The 20,247-nt window shown below is 37.6% G+C and overlaps 1 protein-coding gene across 1 annotated transcript in view; it reads left to right on the top strand.

Annotated features, from left to right (window-relative positions):
- Positions 1-10,900: 10,900 nt before the first annotated feature.
- TMCC1 (transmembrane and coiled-coil domain family 1) overlaps positions 10,901-20,247 on the top strand; it is a gene marked incomplete at its 5' end in the record, with an annotated part of 154,764 nt that continues 145,417 nt past the window's right edge. The window contains one exon of the mRNA XM_079712478.1: positions 10,901-11,476. Coding sequence (XP_079568604.1) covers positions 10,901-11,476 — 576 coding nt within the window. The remainder of the gene's footprint in view (positions 11,477-20,247) is intronic.

The raw sequence follows: 20,247 nt of genomic DNA on the forward strand, positions 1-20,247 counted from the left end.
AACCCTGTTGTTTTCTCTTCTTGAGGTGGTTTTGTCTGGTTTTGTTATCAGTAATGCTGGCTTCATAGGATGATTAGGAAGTATTCCCTCCTCTTCAATTTTTTGGAAAAGTTTAAGAAAGATTGGTATTAGTTCTTCTTTAAATGTTTGGTAGAATTGACCAGTGAAACAAATCAAGTCAGGGCTTTTATTTGTCAGGATATTTTTGATTACTGATTCAATCTCCTTACTCTTTATAGGTCTATTTTCCTATTTCCTCTTTTTAAAAAATTTATTTATTTATTTATTTATTTATTTATGGCTGTGTTGGGTCTTTGTTGCTGCACGTGCGCGGGCTTTCTGTAGTTGTGGCGAGCGGGGGCTACTCTTCGTTGTGGTGTGTGGGCTTCTCATTGCGGTGGTTTCTCTTGTTGCGGAGCACGGGCTCTAGGCACGCGGGCTTCAGTAGTTGTGGCTCGTGGGCTCTAGAGCGCGGGCTCAGTAGTTGTGGTGCACGGGCTTAGTTGCTCTACGGCATGTGGGATCTTCCTGGACCAGGGCTCGAACCCGTGTCCCCTGCATTGGTAGGCGGATTCTTAGCCACTGCACCACCAGGGAAGTCCCTTTTTATTTCTTCTTGATTTAGTCTTGGTAGATTTTGTGTTTCTAGGAATTTGTGAGCTAATATATGGTGTGTCCTGGAAGATGTCCCATGTGAACTTGAGAAGAATGTGTATGCAGTTGCTTTCAAATGTCCTAGTCTTCAGGGTCTTGCTCCCGATAGAGGGGAAAGGAGGTGGGGGAGAAGGATTGGGAGGACAGGATACCAGTCCTTTAAATAAATCCCTTGGAAGTCACTTAGCTGGAGAGGGAGGGCCTTGCAACTACAGGGGGGTGGGGGGGTAGGGAGGTAAGGTGCAACAAAAATGGGCACCTGTCTCTTTGCATCTTTGTGATCAGAAGCAATAATCAGTGATCAGGGCATAGATCTGTGATACTTGGAAGACAGGGTCTTTTTTTTGCCCACCCTAGCTCCGACAAGCTGTGTCCAAGCTGTTGTAGGAACCTTGCTTAGCTCACGTCCATGTTGCTGGAGGAAGCTGTGTAGCTGCTACAGTGCTAAGAGTTGAAATTGAAATTAAATGCAACTTATTGTCCAAACCTTCCCCACTGGAAGATCCAAGCCTTCCCCACTGGAAGATCCAAGCCTTAAATAGACTCCATAGTTCCAAAATACATCAGATAGAGTCTGCCAGTGCATTTGCTGTCTAGAAGTTATCAACTACTCACTGGACAGTCTCACTTTGACCATATTTCTCACTTTAATGAAACACTGTGTCTTAGTATTTCTTAGTATTTTGTATTCTCATGTTTGCGTGTTCATCCATTCATAGAACAGTTTAAGCTAAGGCACTGTAACTACCTGTTCTTTGTAGTCACTGTAAGGTCCTCTTGCTTTGGCCATATTTACTGAATAAACTCAAGGAAGTGTGATGAAACTATATTTGTGACTGAAGAGATTACATTTTTCAAAGTAGTAAATGTCTATTGAATTTCCTTGATTATATCTTTCTCATTTCTGTCTCAGGAGAAAGATTTGTTTTGAGTGTGAATGACTGGGTTGGGAAAAGATGTTGCTAAATCACAAATCCCCTTAGGAGGTAGCTGGAAAAATGTTGTCCCTTATAAAATAGAAGCATGAGAAGAAATAATGACTTCAGGAATAGAACTGTTGAATAAATTTGCAGTGTAGCAAAGCATAAAGTATGTGTTACCATTGAAACCATCTCAGATGACCTACAGTGAAGGAGAAAGAGCATAAGTTAAGAGACTTTTTTAAAATCTGAAAAACATGACTAAGTTTCATTTCTAAACTTTGTGTTCATCCATTTACTCTAGAGAGATTTACGACTGGCTCTGTGTCAGTTGAGCAAAATTTGACATTCTGAAGGCATATTGAAATGTAACATATGTTATATGTTTATTATGAGTGGTTTTTCCTTTTTCTTTTGAATGACATATTGTGACTGCTTGATGATGTAAGAAATTTGAAATCAGGATTTTTTAAAAATTGAAGTATAGTTGATTTACAGTGTTGTGTTAGTTTCAGGTGTACAGCAAAGTGATTCAGTTATACACATATACAAACACACACACACATATATCTCTTCTTTTTCAGATTCTTTTCCATTTTAGGTTATTACAAGATATTGAACATAGCTCCCTGTGCTATACAGTAGGCCTTGTTTATCTGTTTTATATATAGTAGTATGTATCTGTTAAGCCCAAAGTCCCAGTTTATCCCTACCCCCTTTCCACTTTGGCAAGTGTAAGTTTGTTTTCTCTGTCTGTGAGTCTGTTTCTGTCTTGTAATTAAGTTTATTTCATTCTTTTTTATGGCTGAGTAGTAGTCCATTGTATACATAATACCACATCTTCTTCATCCATTCATCTGTTGATGGACATTTAGGTTGCTTCCATGTCTTGGCTATTGTAACTAGTGCTGCTATGAATATTGGGGTGCATGTATCTTTTAAATTAGAGTTTTCTCCAGATATATGCCCAAGAGTGGGATTGCTGGATTGTATGGCAACTCTGTTGTTAGTTTTTTAGGGAACCTCCATACTGTTTTCCATAGTGGCTGCACCAGCTTACATTGGGAAAGTCCTTATTTCCTCTTCATTTATGAAGGATATTTTCACTGGATATAGAATACTGGTTCGGCAGTTTTTTCCTACATTTTAAAGTTGCTACTCCACTATCATCTTGCTTGCACAGTTTCTGACAAGAAGCTTATTATAATCCTTATCCTGTTCTTCTGTATATAATATGTTTTCCCCTCTCTGGCTGCCTTCAGGATTTTCTCTTTGCCTTTCAGCGATTTGAATATGATATGCTTACGTTTTTTTGTTTTTATTTTTTTGTTATATATCCTGTTTGATGTTTTTGGACCTTTTTAAGTCTGTAGTTTGGTGTCTTGTTACTAATTTTGGTAAGTTCTTAGCCATTCAAATATTTCTTCTGCTCTGTTCTTTCTTCTCCAGGCATTCTGAGTGTTACACTGTTTGATATTTTCCCACAGTTCTTGGATGTTTTTTTCTGTTTTATTTTCCTATTCTTGTTCTTCTTTACATTTCAGTTTGAGCAATTTCTATTAGCCGATCTTCAAGTTCACTAATTCTTTTTTTAGCTGTTTCAAATCTACTAATAAGCTTGTCAGAAGCATTTGTTATTTATTACCATGTTTTTTCCACTTGATTTTTTCTTATGATTTCCATGTCTCTGTGAAATTACCTATCTGATCTTGCATGTTGTCTACCTTTTCCATTAGTCTTCACCATATTAATCATGTTTTAAATTCCCTGATAATTCTAAAATCTATATCATGTCTGAATCTAGTTCTGATAATTGCTTTGTTTCCTCAAACTGTGTTTTTACTACTGCCTTTGGCATGCTTCATATTTTCTTGTTGAAACGTGACCATTTTGTATAGAACAGGAAGAACTGAGGTAAATATCTGATATGCTTGGAGAACACTGCAAGTTTCCTTCTGCTAGTCCTTTAGGGTGGAATTTGAATTAATCTGTTAGGGGTTGAGCTATGTTTAAACATTATTATTGCTATGGTTACCAGAGTTGACATTTGTTGTTGCCATGGAAACCGGAGACTTCAGATTTCCCTAGTGTCTCTTATCTCCCTGCTTGGCTTTGGGTTTTCCCTTTGTGCTGTTTCACACAGTGAGTTCGTCTTTTGCAGCTATATTCCATTGTTATTTTTACTCAAAGCTTATTAGCCTGGTAGTGGAGGGTGGGGGGAGTTCTCTGGTGGTTTGTTAAACCTCAGATTTTGGCAGGCACTAGAACCTGGATCTCGGAGCTGTGGCCTTCATAAAACTTTCTACTTCTAGGAGTGGAGTTGTTCCCCTTCTTTGTTTTTCCCCAACTGCTGCGTCTGGGTTAGGTTTTCTAACACCACCACCCCCTTTTTTTAAAGGCAAAGTTTTTTTTAAAATAGATTTTAACCAATAATGGTTTATTCTTTATTTGAATTTTCTATTTAAAGCAGCCTTCTCTGCCCCTGTATTTTATTTTATTTTATTTTTTTGGCCATACCACAGGATCTTAGTTCCGCAACCAGGGATCCATCTCATGCCCCCTGCGGTGGAAGTGTGGAGTCTTAACCACTGCACCGTGAGGGAAGTCCCTAAGTTAAAGTTTTTAAAGCCCTTTCCCCCTGTATTAAGATTGTTACTTTAGAGAAATAGTGAAGATGGGGTGTAGTCTCCTTTTCTTCCAGCTATAGTGAGATTCTACCAGTGTTCTCAGGGTACAGGCCTTGGTGATTTTTTTTTTTTTCTTGCAGATTAAATCTTTCATTCCATAGGGAGATAGGGGAAATAGATCTGGGCTGATTGGCATTGGCTGCCAAGTTCCACAGGGGTGGGGGCAGGGATGAGGAACTTTCTTTGCATTCTCTCAGATCCCCCACACCCCCCGCATTAGAGAGCCTTTTGGGGTTTCTGGAGGAAAAGCCTGTAATACGGTGGAAACTCTCCTATGATTGCAGCCCCCAGAGACTTTACACTCTCATGCTAGCCCACATTCAGTCTTCAGCAATTTGTCATAATTTGTGGTTTAATCTTCCTGACTGCAGTGGGATTCTTTCATGCTCTTGGGGCTATATTTCCTTTGGTTAGAGAGAAAGGTTTCTTTTAGGGTTTTAGGTGCTTGTCCAGCCTCTGTATTGCTCCATCCCATCTGTATTGCCGACAGGTTGGGTCAGGAGACAGTGTGGGTGGTGGGGAGAATGTGGTTTCATCTACTCTTTCTAAACCTTAGGAATCCACATTGTGGTCAGAGAATAACTTGTGAAACTTGCCTTAGTGCTCAGCATATGGATCAATTTTTGTAAGTGATCTCTTTGTATTCTGCAGTTACTGGGTGCTGTGTTATATAAATATCTGTTTAGTTCCAGTTTGTTAACCATGCTATTCAAATCTATATTTATCTCTTTATTTCCTCCTATTTAGGTCATTTATTCTATCAATTACTGAGAGAGATGTTAAAAATTTCCCCGTTATGATTACAGATATATTTCACTTCTCCTTGTAGTTCTGCTAAGTTGTGCTTTATGTATTTGGAGGCTATGTTATTGCATGCATACAAATTTTAAATTATGTCTTCCTGATGAATTCTACATTTAATCCTATGAATTACTCCTCTGTTAATGCTTTTTGCATTATAATCTACTTTGAGTACTATTAATAAAGCTAGAGCAGCTTTTGTTTAGTTTATGTTTGTGTGACCTTTTCCATACGTTTTATTTTAATTGTTCTCTATATTTTTGGTGTGATTCTTTTAGACACCATAAGATTGAAATTTTTTTTTTTTTTTTGGCCATGCTGCACAGCTTGTGGGATCTTAGTTCCTAGACCAGGAATTGAACCCGGACCACTGCAGTGAAAACGCCGAGTCCTAACCACTGGACCACCTGGGAATTCCCTGTTTTTTATTTAGTATGATGATTTTTTTCTTTTGGTCCACTTACATTTAATGTAATTACTGGAATATTTGGGTTTACATTTGACATCTTATATTTTGCTTTTTATATGTTCTACTTATCTGTGATCTTGCTTTCCCGCCTTTTTACATTTATTTGGGTATTTTAATTCTACTTTTCCTTTCTATTAGCCTAGTAGTTATATACTCTTCTACTATTTTTAAATGTTTACCCTAGAGATTAAAACATGTATTTACTTTCTTTTTTTCAAATATGTAAGTTTATTTTTTCTCAACATAATAATAGTCATAAAGTACAAAATTCAAAAGGTAGAAAAAGTTTAAAGATGGAAAGTCCTCCATTCACATCTGCCCACCAGCCACTTAGTTCTCCAGATGACTCAGAAATGGGTATCCACCAGTACAGGCATCTGGCCTCTTCACTAGCCCCCAAACGTATACTGTATTTACTGATCTGTGCTGTGTTTACTGCTCTCTAGGCTGGGAATCTTGGCCTATATCTTCCTGCTTATTCATCCATTTTTCTCATCCTTCATTAAAGCTTCTTTCTCCTTCTTGAAGCTTTTCTGAACAAATCTAATCTAACTGATCTTCTGCTTCTGATGGTAATCACAGTTTTCCTCCCACAATTTAGCACTTAATTATGTTGTTTTGTGCTGTTTTCCTGAAGTTGCAAGTATGTAAATCTTACTTTCCATCCTAGATTGTGAGTTCCTTGAGGGTAAGATAGGATAGTTATTTGGTCTGTATAATGCTGAGCACAAAGCAGATGCCCCCCAAATATGTGCCTAAGTAAATTACTTCTCTGGTAATGGCTGTCAGAAACTTGTTTTCCAGGAAATTTTCAATTTTGGTGCATCTTGAGCCTCAATTGTTCAGGATAGATATAGCTTTTAAGACTTGCTTTTAAATATAAAATTGCAGATAGACAATTGGAAGCTACTTGAAAAATATTTGCTTATAAAATTATGCTGATTTTCATGTATATACTTGTTTTGCATTTCATGTTACTTTAAGATCAGAATTAATGGAATATCCATTCCTAATTCAATATCATAGTGTAAAAATATTCATTGCTATTTATAAAACATGCCACTTTCTTTTTTAAGTATTGACAAGTTTCTTTTTTTCCCAAGGTATTTTTCCTTGATTACAGTTTTTTATTATACCTTTGCAAAATTAGAAAATACTAAAAAACACTAGAAAAAATTACCCTACTCCCACTAGTGAGAGATAAATGTTAACATTTTGTTATGTGTATACTTAGTTTTTTTCTTTGTTTTAGATGTTTCCCTTTTGTAAGTTTCTCACTTTGTAATTCTTAATGTTTGCTTTCAGCTTTTCCTAAAAGGATTCCAGAACACCTTAGAAGTGCTTGAGGAAGAGTGATAAAGGCAAGTATCCAACTCTTTATCATCAGTGAAATAAGTTGGTTCATAGCCAAACCAGAAAGCTTTGGTCACCATATCTATCACAAAAACTAAAAAGTTGGGAAGAAAAACTTAAAGGAAAAAAAGAAAGATAATTCATATATAATTTGGAATTTTTTTGCAAAACCGTTGTAGAAAAATTCTTAAAAATTCTGAAAATTTAACAAAGTTATCTGAAATATCTGGTTTGTTGGTGGCTACCAGTTTTCTTCCTCTTTTTTCCCCACTTTTCACCCCTTCCCCCTGCCCCCTTTCTCCCCTGTCCTTTTGTTCCCTTTGCTCTTTACCCATTTCTTCTGGCTTACTAAAAGAACTTAACTTTTCAGAGAAGCTGAATGAATAAAAGAGAAGCTAACATTTCCTTCTTACGAAAGCACACTTAGCTTTACTGTTGTACTTGTTTGTGTTAAACCAGAGACCTCAATGTGGTTATTTGGGAAATTTTATAAACTGAGCAACAGTTATTATTGATTTGAATTTTGCTACTGTCTTACAGAAGAAAATAGGGGAGTTCTAAAAAACTTTCACATTATTGAATTCCTTTAGTGCTTGCTTTTCTTACTGTCACAAGTTTTATATAATTAATTATTATAGCATTACTGTCTTCGGTATTTTGGGCATAGCATTTGACCTTCCTTAATATTTGTCACAAATTGAAAGGTGGCCTTAAAGATTTTTTCTTGGCCTACAGAAAGTTTTGCCAAGTTTCACAGTATTTGACAAGAAATCTTTCTTTCTTTCTTTCTTTTCCTTTTCTTTTTTTTTTTTTGGACAAGAGATATTTCTTGTTTGTGTTGATATCACAGCAATAATGCAGATAATAGGTACAAGTACCAGATTACATTTTATAGTCAGTGCAACAGGTTGTTTTTCAAAATTCTTATCTAACAACTTGATGTTTAAAGCTCAATAGGTTTCTTTAGTGTTCCATGTTAGGTAAGCTTCTGTTAGTATCATTAATATATGTTTTGCCTTTAGAAATCCCAGAATTTATTACTCTTCTACTAGGTAATCTTTACAGCTATGTCGATATCCTGTGCAAGCTTTGGCTTGGAAATTAACACTTTATTTCTAGGTTTTCCTAGGAATGCTGGCATTTCCTTGTAATTGATCATTTCGAATTATTTGAAAATAAATAATGTAGACATGCTAGTGAAATCTCAAATGAAGTTACTGACATTTAAAATGTACCAGATTCTCCATTTTTTTAAAAGAAGCAGGTGACCACCTGATTAGTTTATAATACTGCCTAATGAAACTGATTTGCTGAGTAATAAATTCCTGATATGTTTATATATGAGACAAGTGGGTCATTTGGTTTTCCAGCTAACCTTGACACCATTCCTCTCTTCATGGTATCTTTTATTCTCATGGGAGAAACTTATTTTACATATTTACTTTCAAAATCAACCCCAAAAAAATCAGTTGTATTATTTAGCTAATGCAATATAAATAAGAAAAAAAGTAAATTACTTCCTCATTATCAGCCTGCTGCTTTCACAGTGCAAGAAGAGATTACTTGATATACACTGTTACTGCATTATCTTGGTTACATAGCCCTTTTTCTCTGAGAAGCTTAATGCTTTGCAGAGTGAAAATAATTCAATAACTATTAGTCTGTGCTGCAAACTCTTGAGAGAAGATGAGGATAATTAAATACATACACTATTGGCAACATTTTTCCCCACAAGGAGCCCCAGAAAACTCCAGTACAAGCCAAGACAGTTGTTAATCTAGTAAGGATTAAGGGCCTCTTTCTTGGCTCTTGAAAAGGGAAAAGGAAAAGTAAAGCAATACACAGTCAGGAAAAGGGTAGGAGGCCCCAGTGGTGTGGCAGGATTTTGGTGTGGCCACAAAGAATTTGAGTGAAAGGCAGTGAAATTTCCCATTCTCATGGCTCCTACTCATTTGCTTAGTTTGGGAGCAAAGAATTTTGTGGTATTTAGACAGTAGGAAGGTACTGGTGAGAGACAAACATCTTTAACCCTGTCAACACAGTTTACTCTCCTGAGTCATGAAGAGGTTAGCAGATGGGAAAATAGGCATGAAAGAATATGGTCAGCAGAGCCACAATGACAGTGTCCATATACATGATGAGAAGGTCTTCTGAGAGTAGTTACCAGGAAGAAAGGTCTAGTGGGTTTGCATTCCTGTCCCTTTGAACTCTAGTAGCCTGGAGGTCACAGTGAACTCTTAAATCCAGCTAATTTATGCCTTTTAGATTGCTACTTGGTGGCCAGGGGTCTGCATATCCCCAGAACATGACTGCCTTAGGTGCTTCACTAGTAGTGACTTAGACTGTTCAAAGTACTTGGTATAGTGTAGGGAGTTCTAAAGCTGTTTGAATGAAAGTCTGAGGTAAAATATGGAAATAAAGACCTTCCTACACCATATTTTGCCCTCCCTAGCTGGTTCTGTACATTAATACAATTTTGTTTTATATATTTGCAGAAACTCAATTAAAAAAAACACACACTTTCTATTAAAAATCTCATCCTTACCATCCCCCCCCTTTTTTTGGCATGTGATTTCTATAACCATGGCAATTGTGCTGACCTTGCATCTCTTAGTTTCAGCTTCCTTTTAATTTCCTGCATTTAATATTGGTATGTGGTTGCTTTTTGACCTTTCTTTTTCTCTACTTTCAGTCATACCCAGTTACTGTGTCACTTCTTTGTTTTTGAATTTTTGTGAATACAGTTGTCCCTTGGTATCCTTGGAGGATTGGTTCCAGGACCCCTGCAAATACAGATATCCTCAGATGCTCAAGTCCTTTATATAAAATGGCATAGTATTTGCATATAACTATGCACATCCTCCTATATACTTTAAATCATCTTTAGAGTATTTATGATACCTAATACTATGTAAATGCTATGAAAATAGTTATAGATGCAATGTAAATGCTATGTAAATAGTTGCTGGGCACATGGCAAATTCAGGTTCTGCTTTTTGGAACATTCTGCAACTCCCCCACCCCCAATATTTTCCATCTGAGGTTGGCTAAATCTGCAGATGTAGAACCTGTGGATATGGAGGACTGACTGTGTATGGGAAGCCTCTGTCAGAGTTGACACTGTTCAAAGAAAGGCATTTCTTTGAGTATCTTATCTTGATAGCTTGTACCGAGCAAAGCTTTAGTCTCTCTGAAGACAGATCCTCTTTGGATCATTCACTCATATGGTGCCAAAAGGTCATTTGGGCTTCAGCAGAGAATTCAACTTATAAGATTTTAATTTACATTTTCTTCTCAAAAGAGCAAACCTATCACTTCTAGTTACCAGTGACCTTGATGAGTATGAAAGTTAACCAGAAATTCCTCTTTTCCATTAAAATCCACATACAGTTAGGTTGGGATATTCACTTCTCACTATTATTCTTTGAATTCACTCTACTGAGCTTCAGCGTACAGATAACTAACTGTGGTTTTGAATGAGAGGAATAATTTAAATTGCCTCAGCAAGACTGTATATATTGAATGCTCTGTGCTCTGTTCTCTCTTATTCCCCAAGTAATGGCTATTCTCTCACATATTATGGTTTCCATTCCAAGATGACTCCTCTATTATTCAGTTCTTCTTCATATTGAAACTTGTAGGGATTTTTTTAAACGTTGCTCTTTTCATTTCCTATGTACTTGTTTCTGAGCTTTTTCTCCTATTCTAGAAAATAATCATTACCAACTATCTGGAAAACTATCTTTTAATCTTCTGATTAAAGATTGCTTAATGATAATGCCTAGTTGTTTGGCTAGTGGCATGTTTTTCTTTGTTTTAACCCTGGAGTTTCTGCATGGATTTATAATATGAGGTTCTTTTTTTTTTTTTTTTTTCTTTTTTAACATTAGATAGGCATGAAGCCTTCGTCTCAAAGCTGCATGTGTAGTTACTGTTGAAGCAATGCCTACCTAATTTGGCAGTCTTGGTGTGTTTAAAAATTTTTGAGTTTGCAAATAATCGTATTAAGTCTACTGATGGAGCCTTCAGGCAGTGAACAGTTATTTGAGGACCCTGATCCTGGAGGCAAATCCCAAGATGCAGAGGCCAGAAAGCAGACAGAATCAGAACAAAAGTTGTCTAAAATGACACACAATGCTTTGGAGAACATTAATGTGATTGGCCAAGGCTTGAAGCATCTCTTCCAGCACCAGCGCAGGAGGTCATCAGTGTCTCCACATGATGTGCAACAAATTCAGGCAGATCCAGAACCCGAAATGGATCTGGAAAGCCAGAACGCGTGTGCTGAGATTGATGGTGTCCCCACCCACCCCACAGCTTTGAATCGTGTCCTGCAGCAGATCCGAGTGCCACCCAAGATGAAGAGAGGGACGAGCTTGCATAGTAGGCGGGGCAAGCCAGAGGCCCCAAAGGGAAGTCCCCAAATCAACAGGAAGTCTGGCCAGGAGATGGCAACTCTTATGCAGTCCGGCCGACCCAGATCTTCATCCACTACTGATGCTCCTACCAGCTCCACTGTGATGGAAATAGCTTGTGCTGCTGCTGCTGCTGCTGCTGCGTGTCTGCCAGGGGATGAGGCATCTGCAGAACGGGTAAGTCTGTTAGATTACCTGTTAACTTATTGTTCTTTGTATCTAGGACTCTGCAGACTTTGCTTTGGTGACTAAAAAGAGGTATCTGGGCTTCCCTGGTGGCGCAGTGGTTGAGAGTCCGCCTGCCGATGCAGGGGACATGGGTTCGTGCCCCGGTCCGGGAAGATCCCACGTGCCGCGGAGCGGCTGGGCCCGTGAGCCATGGCCGCTGAGCCTGCGCGTCCGGAGCCTGTGCTCCGCAACGGGAGAGGCCACAACAGTGAGAGGCCCGCGTACTGCAAAAAAAAAGAAAAAAAAAGAGGTATCTATCTCATCAAGTACCTCAAAGTTGTGGCAAAAGATGGTTTCCCTTTTCATTAAATAAGTGAGATGAATAATAATCGTTATAGCTAATAATGAATGCTTATAATTATATTCCTATTTGCTTCCTAACATATTGCTATAGTTTATTTTATCCTTTTGTTAAAACCTTCAGTATACTTCATGTGCTCTTCAAGTATTATATTAAAAGGCTCAGTTTTATGGTAGAGAAATAAAGATGCTTTGTTTTTTCTTGTTGCTTTAGTTTTGCACATGAACTGGCTTTCTTACATTAGTGAAGATAATGAATAGAGTTCTGGAATCTGGGTTTGTGCTTAGCATGGAAATATACTAAATTGCTTATAATTTCATTACACACTGTACCACGTTATCAGCATTCAGTATACATTTTGCTTTCTACAGTAGAACGTATGCATTCTTACCATTTACTCTTTTTTTTTAATTTTTGAATTTTATTTATTTTTTTATACAGCAGGTTCTTATTAGTCATCAATTTTATACACATCAGTGTATACATGTCAATCCCAATCGCCCAGTTCATCACACGACCATCCCCACCCCCCCCACCCCACCCCCACCCCGCAGCTTTCCCTGCTTGGTGTCCATACGTTTGTTCTCTACATCTGTGTCTCAACTTCTGCCCTGCAAACTGGTTCATCTGTACCATTTTTCTAGGTTCCACCTACATGCGTTAATATATGATCTTTGTTTTTCTCTTTTTGACTTACTTTACTCTGTATGACAGTCTCTAGATCCATCCATGTCTCAACAAATGAACCAATTTCATTCCTTTTTATGCTTGAGTAATATTCCATTGTATATATGTACCACATCTTCTTTATCCATTCGTCTGTCGATGGGCATTTAGGTTGCTTCCATGACCTGGCTATTGTAAATAGTGCTGCAGTGAACATTGGGGCGCATGTGTCTTTTTGAATTATGGTTTTCTCTGGGTATATGCCCAGTAGTGGGATTGCTGGATCATATGGTAATTCTATTTTTAGTTTTTTAAGGAACCTCCATACTGTTCTCCATAGTGGCTGTATCAATTTATATTCCCACCAACAGTGCAAGAGGGTTCCCTTTTCTCCACATCCTCTCCAGCATTTGTTGTTTGTAGATTTTCTGATGATGCCCATTCTAACTGGTGTGAAGTGATACCTCATTGTAGTTTTGATTTGCATTTCTCTAATGATTAGTGATGTTGAGCAGCTTTTCATGTGCTTCTTGGCCATCTGTATGTCTTCTTTGGAGAAATGTCTGTTGAGGTCTTTTGCCCACTTTTGGATTGGGTTGTTTGTTTTTTTAATATTGAGCTGCATGAGCTGTTTATATATTTTGCAGATTAGTCCTTTGTCTGTTGATTTGTTTGCAAATATTTTCTCCCATTCCGAGGGTTGTCTTTTTGTTTTGGGTATGGTTTCCTTTGCTGTGCAAAAGCTTTGAAGTTTCATTAGGTCCCATTTGTTTATTTTTGTTTTTATTTCCATTACTCTAGGAGGTGGATCAAAAAAGATTTTGCTGTGATTTATGTCAAAGAGTGTTCTTCCTATGTTTTCCTCTAAGAGTTTTATAGTGGCCAGTCTTACATTTAGGTCTCTAATCCATTTTGAGTTTATTTTTGTGTATGGTGTTAGGGAGTGTTCTAATTTCATTTGTTTACATGTAGCTGTCCAGTTTTCCCTGCACCACTGATTGAAGAGACTGTCTTTTCTCCATTTTATATCCTTGCCTCCTTTGTCATAGATTAGTTTACCATAGGTGTGTGGGTTTATCTCTGGGCTTTCTATCTTGTTCCATTGATCTATGTTTCTGTTTTTGTGTCAGTACCATATTGTCTTGATTACTGTAGCTTTGTAGTATAGTCTTAAGTCAGGGAGTCTGATTCCTCCCACTCTGGTTTTTTCCCTCAAGACATCTTTGGCTATTCGGGGTCTTTTGTGTCTCCATACAAATTATAAGATTTTTTGTTCTAGTTCCGTAAAAAATGCCATTGGTAATTTGATAGGGATTGCATTGAATCTGTAGATTGCTTTGGGTAGTATAGTCATTTTCACAATATTGATTCTTCCAATCCCAGAACATGGTATATCTCTCCATCTGTTGGTATCATCTTTAATTTCTTTCATCAGTGTCTTATAGTTTTCTGCATAGAGGTCTTTTGTCTCCCTAGGTAGGTTTATTCCTAGGTATTTTATTCTTTTTGTTGCAATGGTAAATGGGAGTGTTTCCTTAATTTCTCTTTCAGATTTTTCATCATTAGTGTATAGGAATGCAAGAGATTTCTGTGCATTAATTTTGTATCCTGCAACTTTACCAAATTCATTGATTAGCCCTAGTAGTTTTCTGGTGGCATTTTTTGGATTCTCTATGTATAGTATCATGTCATTTGAAAAACAGTGTCAGTTTTACTTCTTCTTTTCCAATTTGTATTTCTTTTATTTCTTTTTCTTCTGTGATTGCCATGGCTAGGACTTCCAAAACTATGTTGAATAATAGTGGTGAGAATGGACATCCTTGTCTTGTTCCTGATCTTAGAGGAAATGCTTTCAGTTTTTCACCAATGAGAATGATATTTGCTGTGGCTTTGTCGTGTATGGCCTTTATTATGTTGAGGTAGGTTCCCTCTGTGCCCACTTTCTGGAGAGTTTTCATCATAAATGGGTGTTGAATATTGTCAAAAGCTTTTTCTGCATCTATTGAGATGATCATATGGTTTTTCTTTTTCAGTTTGTTATTATGGTGTATCACATTGATTGATTTGCTTATATTGAAGAATCCTTGCATCCCTGGGATAAATCCCACTTGATCATGGTGTATGATCCTTTTAATGTGTTGTTGGATTCTGTTTGCTAGTATTTTGTTGAGGATTTTTGCATCTGTATTCATCAGTGATATTGGTCTGTAATTTTCTTTTTTTGTAGTATCTTTGTCTGGTTTTGGTATCAGGGTGGTGGTGGCCTCATAGAATGAGTTTGGGAATGTTCCTTCCTCTGCAATTTTTTGGAAGAGTTTGAGAAGGATGGGTGTTAGCTCTTCTCTAAATGTTTGATAGAATTCCCCTGTGAAGCCATCTGGTCCTGGACTTTTGTTTGTTGGAAGATATTTAAGCAGTTTCAATTTCATTACTTGTGATTGGTCTGTTCATGTTTTCTATTTCTTCCTGGTTCAGTCTTGGAATGTTTTGCCTTTCTAAGAATTTGTCCATTTCTTCCAGGTTGTCCATTTTATTGGCATAGAGTTGCTTGTAGTAGTCTCTTAGGATGCTTTGTATGTCTGCTGTGTGTTGTAACTTCTCCTTTTTCCTTTCTAGTTTTATTGATTTGAGTCCTCTCCCTCTTTTTCTTGATGAGTCTGACTAATGGTTTATCAATTTTGTTTATCTTCGCAAAGAACCAGCTTTTAGTTTTATTGATCTTTGCTATTGTTTTCTTTGTTTCTGTTTCATTTATTTCTGCTCTGATCTTTATGATTTCTTTCCTTCTGCTAACTTTGGGTTTTGTTTGTTCTTCTTTCTCTAGTTCCTTCCTTTCTCTAGTTCCTTTAGGTGTAAGGTTAGATTGTTTATTTGAGGTTTTTCTTGTTTCTTGAGGTAGGCTTGTATAGCTGTAAACTTCCCTCTTAGAACTGCTTTTGCTGCATCACATAGGTTTTGGATCGTAGTGTCTTCATTGTCATTTGTCTCTAGGTATTTTTTGATTTCCTCTTTGATTTCTTCAGTGATCTCTTGGTAATTTAGTAATGTATTGTTTAGCCTCCATGTGTTTGTGTTTTTTACGTTTTTTCCCCTGTAATTCATTTCTAATCTCATAGTGTTGTGGTCAGAAAAGATGCTTGATATGATTTCAGTTTTCTTAAATTTACTGAGGCTTGATTTGTGACCCAAGATGTGATCGATCCTGGAGAATGTTCCGTGCGCACTTGAGAAGAAAGTGTAATCTGCTGTTTTTGGATGGAATGTCCTATAAACATCAATTAAATCTATCTGGTCTGTTGTGTCATTTAAAGCTTCTGTTTCCTTATTTATTTTCATTTTGGATGATCTGTCCATTGGTGTAAGTGAGGTGTTAAAGTCCCCCACTGTTATTGTGTTACTGTTGATTTCCTCTTTATAGCTGTTAGCAGCTGCCTTATGTATTGAGGTGCTCCTATGTTGGGTGTATATATATTTATAACTGTTATATCTTCTTCTTGGATTGATCCCCTGATCATTATGTAGTGTCCTTCCTTGTAACATTTTTTTTTTTGCGGTACGCGGGCCTCTCACTGTTGTGGCCTCTCCCGCTGCGTAGCACAGGCTCCGGACGCGCAGGCTCAGCGGCCATGGCTCACAGGCCCAGCCGCTCCGCGGCATGTGGGATCCTTCCGGACCGGGGCACGAACCCGTGTCCCCTGCGTCAGCAGGTGGACTCTCAACCACTGTGTCACCAGGAAGCCCAACATTCTTTATTTTAAAGTCTATTTGATCTGATATGAGTGTTGCTACTCCAGCTTTCTTTTGATTTCCATTTGCATGGACTATCTTTTTCCATCCCCTCACTTTCAGTCTGTATGTGTCCCTAGGTCTAAGTGGGTCTCTTGTAGACAGCATATATATGGGTCTTGTTTTTGTATCCATTCAGCAAGCCTGTATCTTTTGGTTGGAGCATTTAATCCATTCACGTTTAAGGTAATTATTGATATGTATGTTCCTATGACCATTTTCTTAATTGTTTTGGGTTTGTTTTTGTAGGTCCTTTTCTTCTCTTGTGTTTCCCACTTAGAGAAGTTCCTTTAGCATTTGTTATAGAGCTGGTTTGGTGGTGCTGAATTCTCTTAGCTTTTGCTTGTCTGTAAAGCTTTTGATTTCTCCATCGAATCTGAATGAGATCCTTGCTGGGTAGAGTAATCTTGGTTGTAGGTTCTTCCCTTTCATCACTTTAAGTATATCATGCCACTCCCTTCTGGCATGTAGAGTTTCTGCTGAGAAATCAGCTGTTAAGCATATGGGAGTTCCTGTGTATGTTATTTGTCGTTTTTCCCTTGCTGCTTTCAGTAATTTTTCTTTGTCTTTAATTTTTGCCAATTTGATTACTCTGTGTCTCAGCGAGTTTCTCCTTGGGTTTATCCTGTATGGGACTCGCTGCGCTTCCTGGCCTTGGGTGGCTGTTTCCTTCCCATGTTAGGGAAGTTTTCGACTATAATCTCTTCAAATATTTTCTCTGGTCCTTTCTCTCTCTCTTCTCCTTCTGGGACCCCTATAATGCGAATGTTGTTGTGTTTAATGTTGTCCCAGAGGTCTCTTAGACTGTCTTCATTTCTTTTCATTCTTCTTTCTTTATTCTGTTCCACAGCAATGAATTCCACTATTCTGTCTTCCAGATCACTTATCCATTCTTCTGCCTCAGTTATCCTGCTTTTGATTCCTTCTAGTATAATTTTCATTTCAGTTATTGTATTATTCATCTCTGTTTCTTTGTTCTTTAATTCTTCTAGGTCTTTGTTAAACATTTCTTGTATCTTCTCGATCTTTGCCTCCATTCTTTTTCCGAGGTCCTGGATCATGTTCACTATCATTATTCTGAATTCTTTTTCTGGAAGGTTGCGTATCTCCACTTCATTTAGTTGTTTTCCTGGGGTTTTATCTTGTTCCTTCATTTGGTACATAGCCCTCTGCCTTTTCATCTTGTCTATCTTTCTGTGAATGTGGTTTTTGTTCCACAGGCTGCGGGATTGTAGTTCTTGCTTCTGCTGTCTGCCCTCTGGTGGATGAGGCTATCTAAGAGGCTTCTGTAAGTTTCCTGGTGGGAGGGATTCTTATCATTTACTCGTAATGAACAGTTTTTTTGGGTCTGCCTGGAAGGAGAACTAAGCATAACAAATTTAGGGGGAACTCCATTCATATAACTCTAACTTCATCTCTCAGTTATGGTTAGTTGAGGCACTAACCTCAAACTGTTTCAAACTAGGGTTTGAAAACTCAGATACATGTAGCCAGGTATGTAGTGACAATGAGTGAACTCAAGTGTTAGAGGCTTGGACGGACTGAAGAAAGAGTATGTGCCCGGTCTAAAGGGACAGTGTCTTCTTAGCTTTAGCTGATTGTTGTAATTTAGGACTGTGAGCCTAGTATTGCCAAGGCTTCTGAATTTTCAAGAGAAACTGGAAAGTTAAATGAATAATCTCTTGATTTTTAACATACTGTGCAAGCCAAAACAGAGCACATTTGTGGGTGAGGTCTGTCCCTTAGTGTCACCAACTTGCTATCTTTTGGCTTTACTTTTATGCATCCCTTAAGACTTTTATGATAGTAAGTCACTTTCATTCTGTGTCTCCTTCTGGCACCAGTAAGTTTATTTTACAGCATATTTAACCTAGAAATCTAAATATTGAGTCTAGGACCTTTAAACCTCTCCTATCTAAAGAAGACAGTAGGGGCTTCCCTGGTGGTACAGTGGTTAAGAATCCTCCTGCCAGTGCAGGGGACACAGTTTCAAGCCCTGATCCGGGAAGATCCCACATGCTGCGGAGCAACTAAGCCCGTGTGCCATAACTACTGAGCCTGCGCTCTAGAGCCTGTGAGCCACAACTACTCAGCCCGTGTGCCACAACTACTGAAGCCCACGCACCTGGAGCCCGTGCTCCTCAACAAAAGAAGCCACCACAATGAGAAGCCCGCGAGCCACAAAGACTGAGCTCGCATGCCGCAACTACTGAAGCCCACATGCTTAGAGCCGTGCTCCTCAGCAAGAGAAGCCACCGCAATGAGAAGCCCGTGCACCACAATGAAGAGTAGCCCCCACTCTCCGCAGCTAGAGAAAGCCCGCACGCAGCAACGAAGACCCAACGCAGCCAAAAATAAATAAATAAAATAAATTTAATAAATAAATAAAATAAAAAAGACACTAAAAAGAAACAGATAGTGGACAGTAAATCACTTTAAGAAGTTAAACGTGTCAGAAAAACAAATCCACCAGAATAACAGAATCATCAGAATAATGATTTACTTCATTAAAATTAAAAGTATAAATGAGGAAAAGTAGCATATATTTATGCTATAATTCAAGTAAAAAGGACATTTGATCGTCAATTATGCAATCTACTTGGCAATACAAACTAACAATGTAATTGTATAATTTGTCTTGATCTGTACCAGAGAACATTAAGAAATTTATTGGTAGTGATTCTAGGATTACAGACTTTTATGTTATAATGAAAAAGCATAAGTAAAGCATATTGTATGCATTTATATTGTTTTGAAAACTTCATAGAAACAAAGCCAAGGGAGAATCTTTTTTCATAAAAATTTTTTTTTAATGTTTGTCAGCGTTACTGACATATACTTCAATAAAACCCAGTAATTTTAAGTGTGCAGTTTGATTAGTTTTTAGAAATGAATAGTCATGTAACAGTAATCATGGTATAGAACATCTCCATCACCCCAGAATGATTTCTTATGCTTCTTTGCTGTAAGTCCTCTGTTCTCTAACCAACCCTTGGCCCCTGGCAACCACTGATTTGCTTTCTATTACTATTGTTTTGCCTTTTCTAGAATTTAATATAAATGGGATCATACAGTGCATAGTCTTTTGTGTTTGGCTTCTTTCACTTGGCATAATGCTTTGGAGTTTCAGCTATGTTCTTGCATCATTTTTATTGCTGAATAGTATTCCATTGTGTATCTATTTGTTTATCCATTCACCAGCTGATGGACATTTGGATCATTTCCATTTTCTGGCTATAATGAATTAAACTGCTATGAACTTTTGGATATAGGCCTTACAGACAGTCAGTAAAAGTTTTTATTATCAAAAAAATTATTTAAAAAGATACGTACTTTGAATATTTTATTTTATTTTTATCTTTTAATTTAATTTAATTTTTTTTTGGCTGCACTGCATGGCTCGTGGGATCTTAGCTCCCTGACAAGGGATCGAACCCAGTCCCCGTCAATGAAAGCACCAAGTCCTAACCACTGGACTACCAGGGAATTCCCTTATTTTAAAATTTTTATTGAAGTATATTTGAATATTTTATTTTAACTTAAAACTAAGGTTGTCTTACATTTTATTTTCCTTTTTAAATTGAACTATAGTTGACATACAACATTATATTCGTTTCAGATGTACAGCATTGTGATTTGACATTCACATACGTTATGAATTGATCACCACAAGAAGTTAAGTAACCATCTGACACCATACAAAGTTATTACAGTGTTATTAACTATATTTCCTAGGCTGTACATTACATCCTCTTCACCCATTTTACCCACCTCCCTGCCCTTCTCTCCTCTGGCAGCCACCAGTTTGTTTTCTCTATCTTTGCGACTCTCTGTCTTGTTTTTTAGGTTCCACATATAAGTGAACTCACATGGTATTTGTCTTTCTCTGACTTATTTCACTTAGCATAATAGCCTCTAGGTCCATCCATGTTGCTGCAAATGGCAGGGTTTCATTCTTTTTTATGGC

The sequence above is a fragment of the Hyperoodon ampullatus genome (assembly GCF_949752795.1).
Source record: "Hyperoodon ampullatus genome assembly, chromosome: 10".
Taxonomy (NCBI): domain Eukaryota; kingdom Metazoa; phylum Chordata; class Mammalia; order Artiodactyla; family Ziphiidae; genus Hyperoodon; species Hyperoodon ampullatus.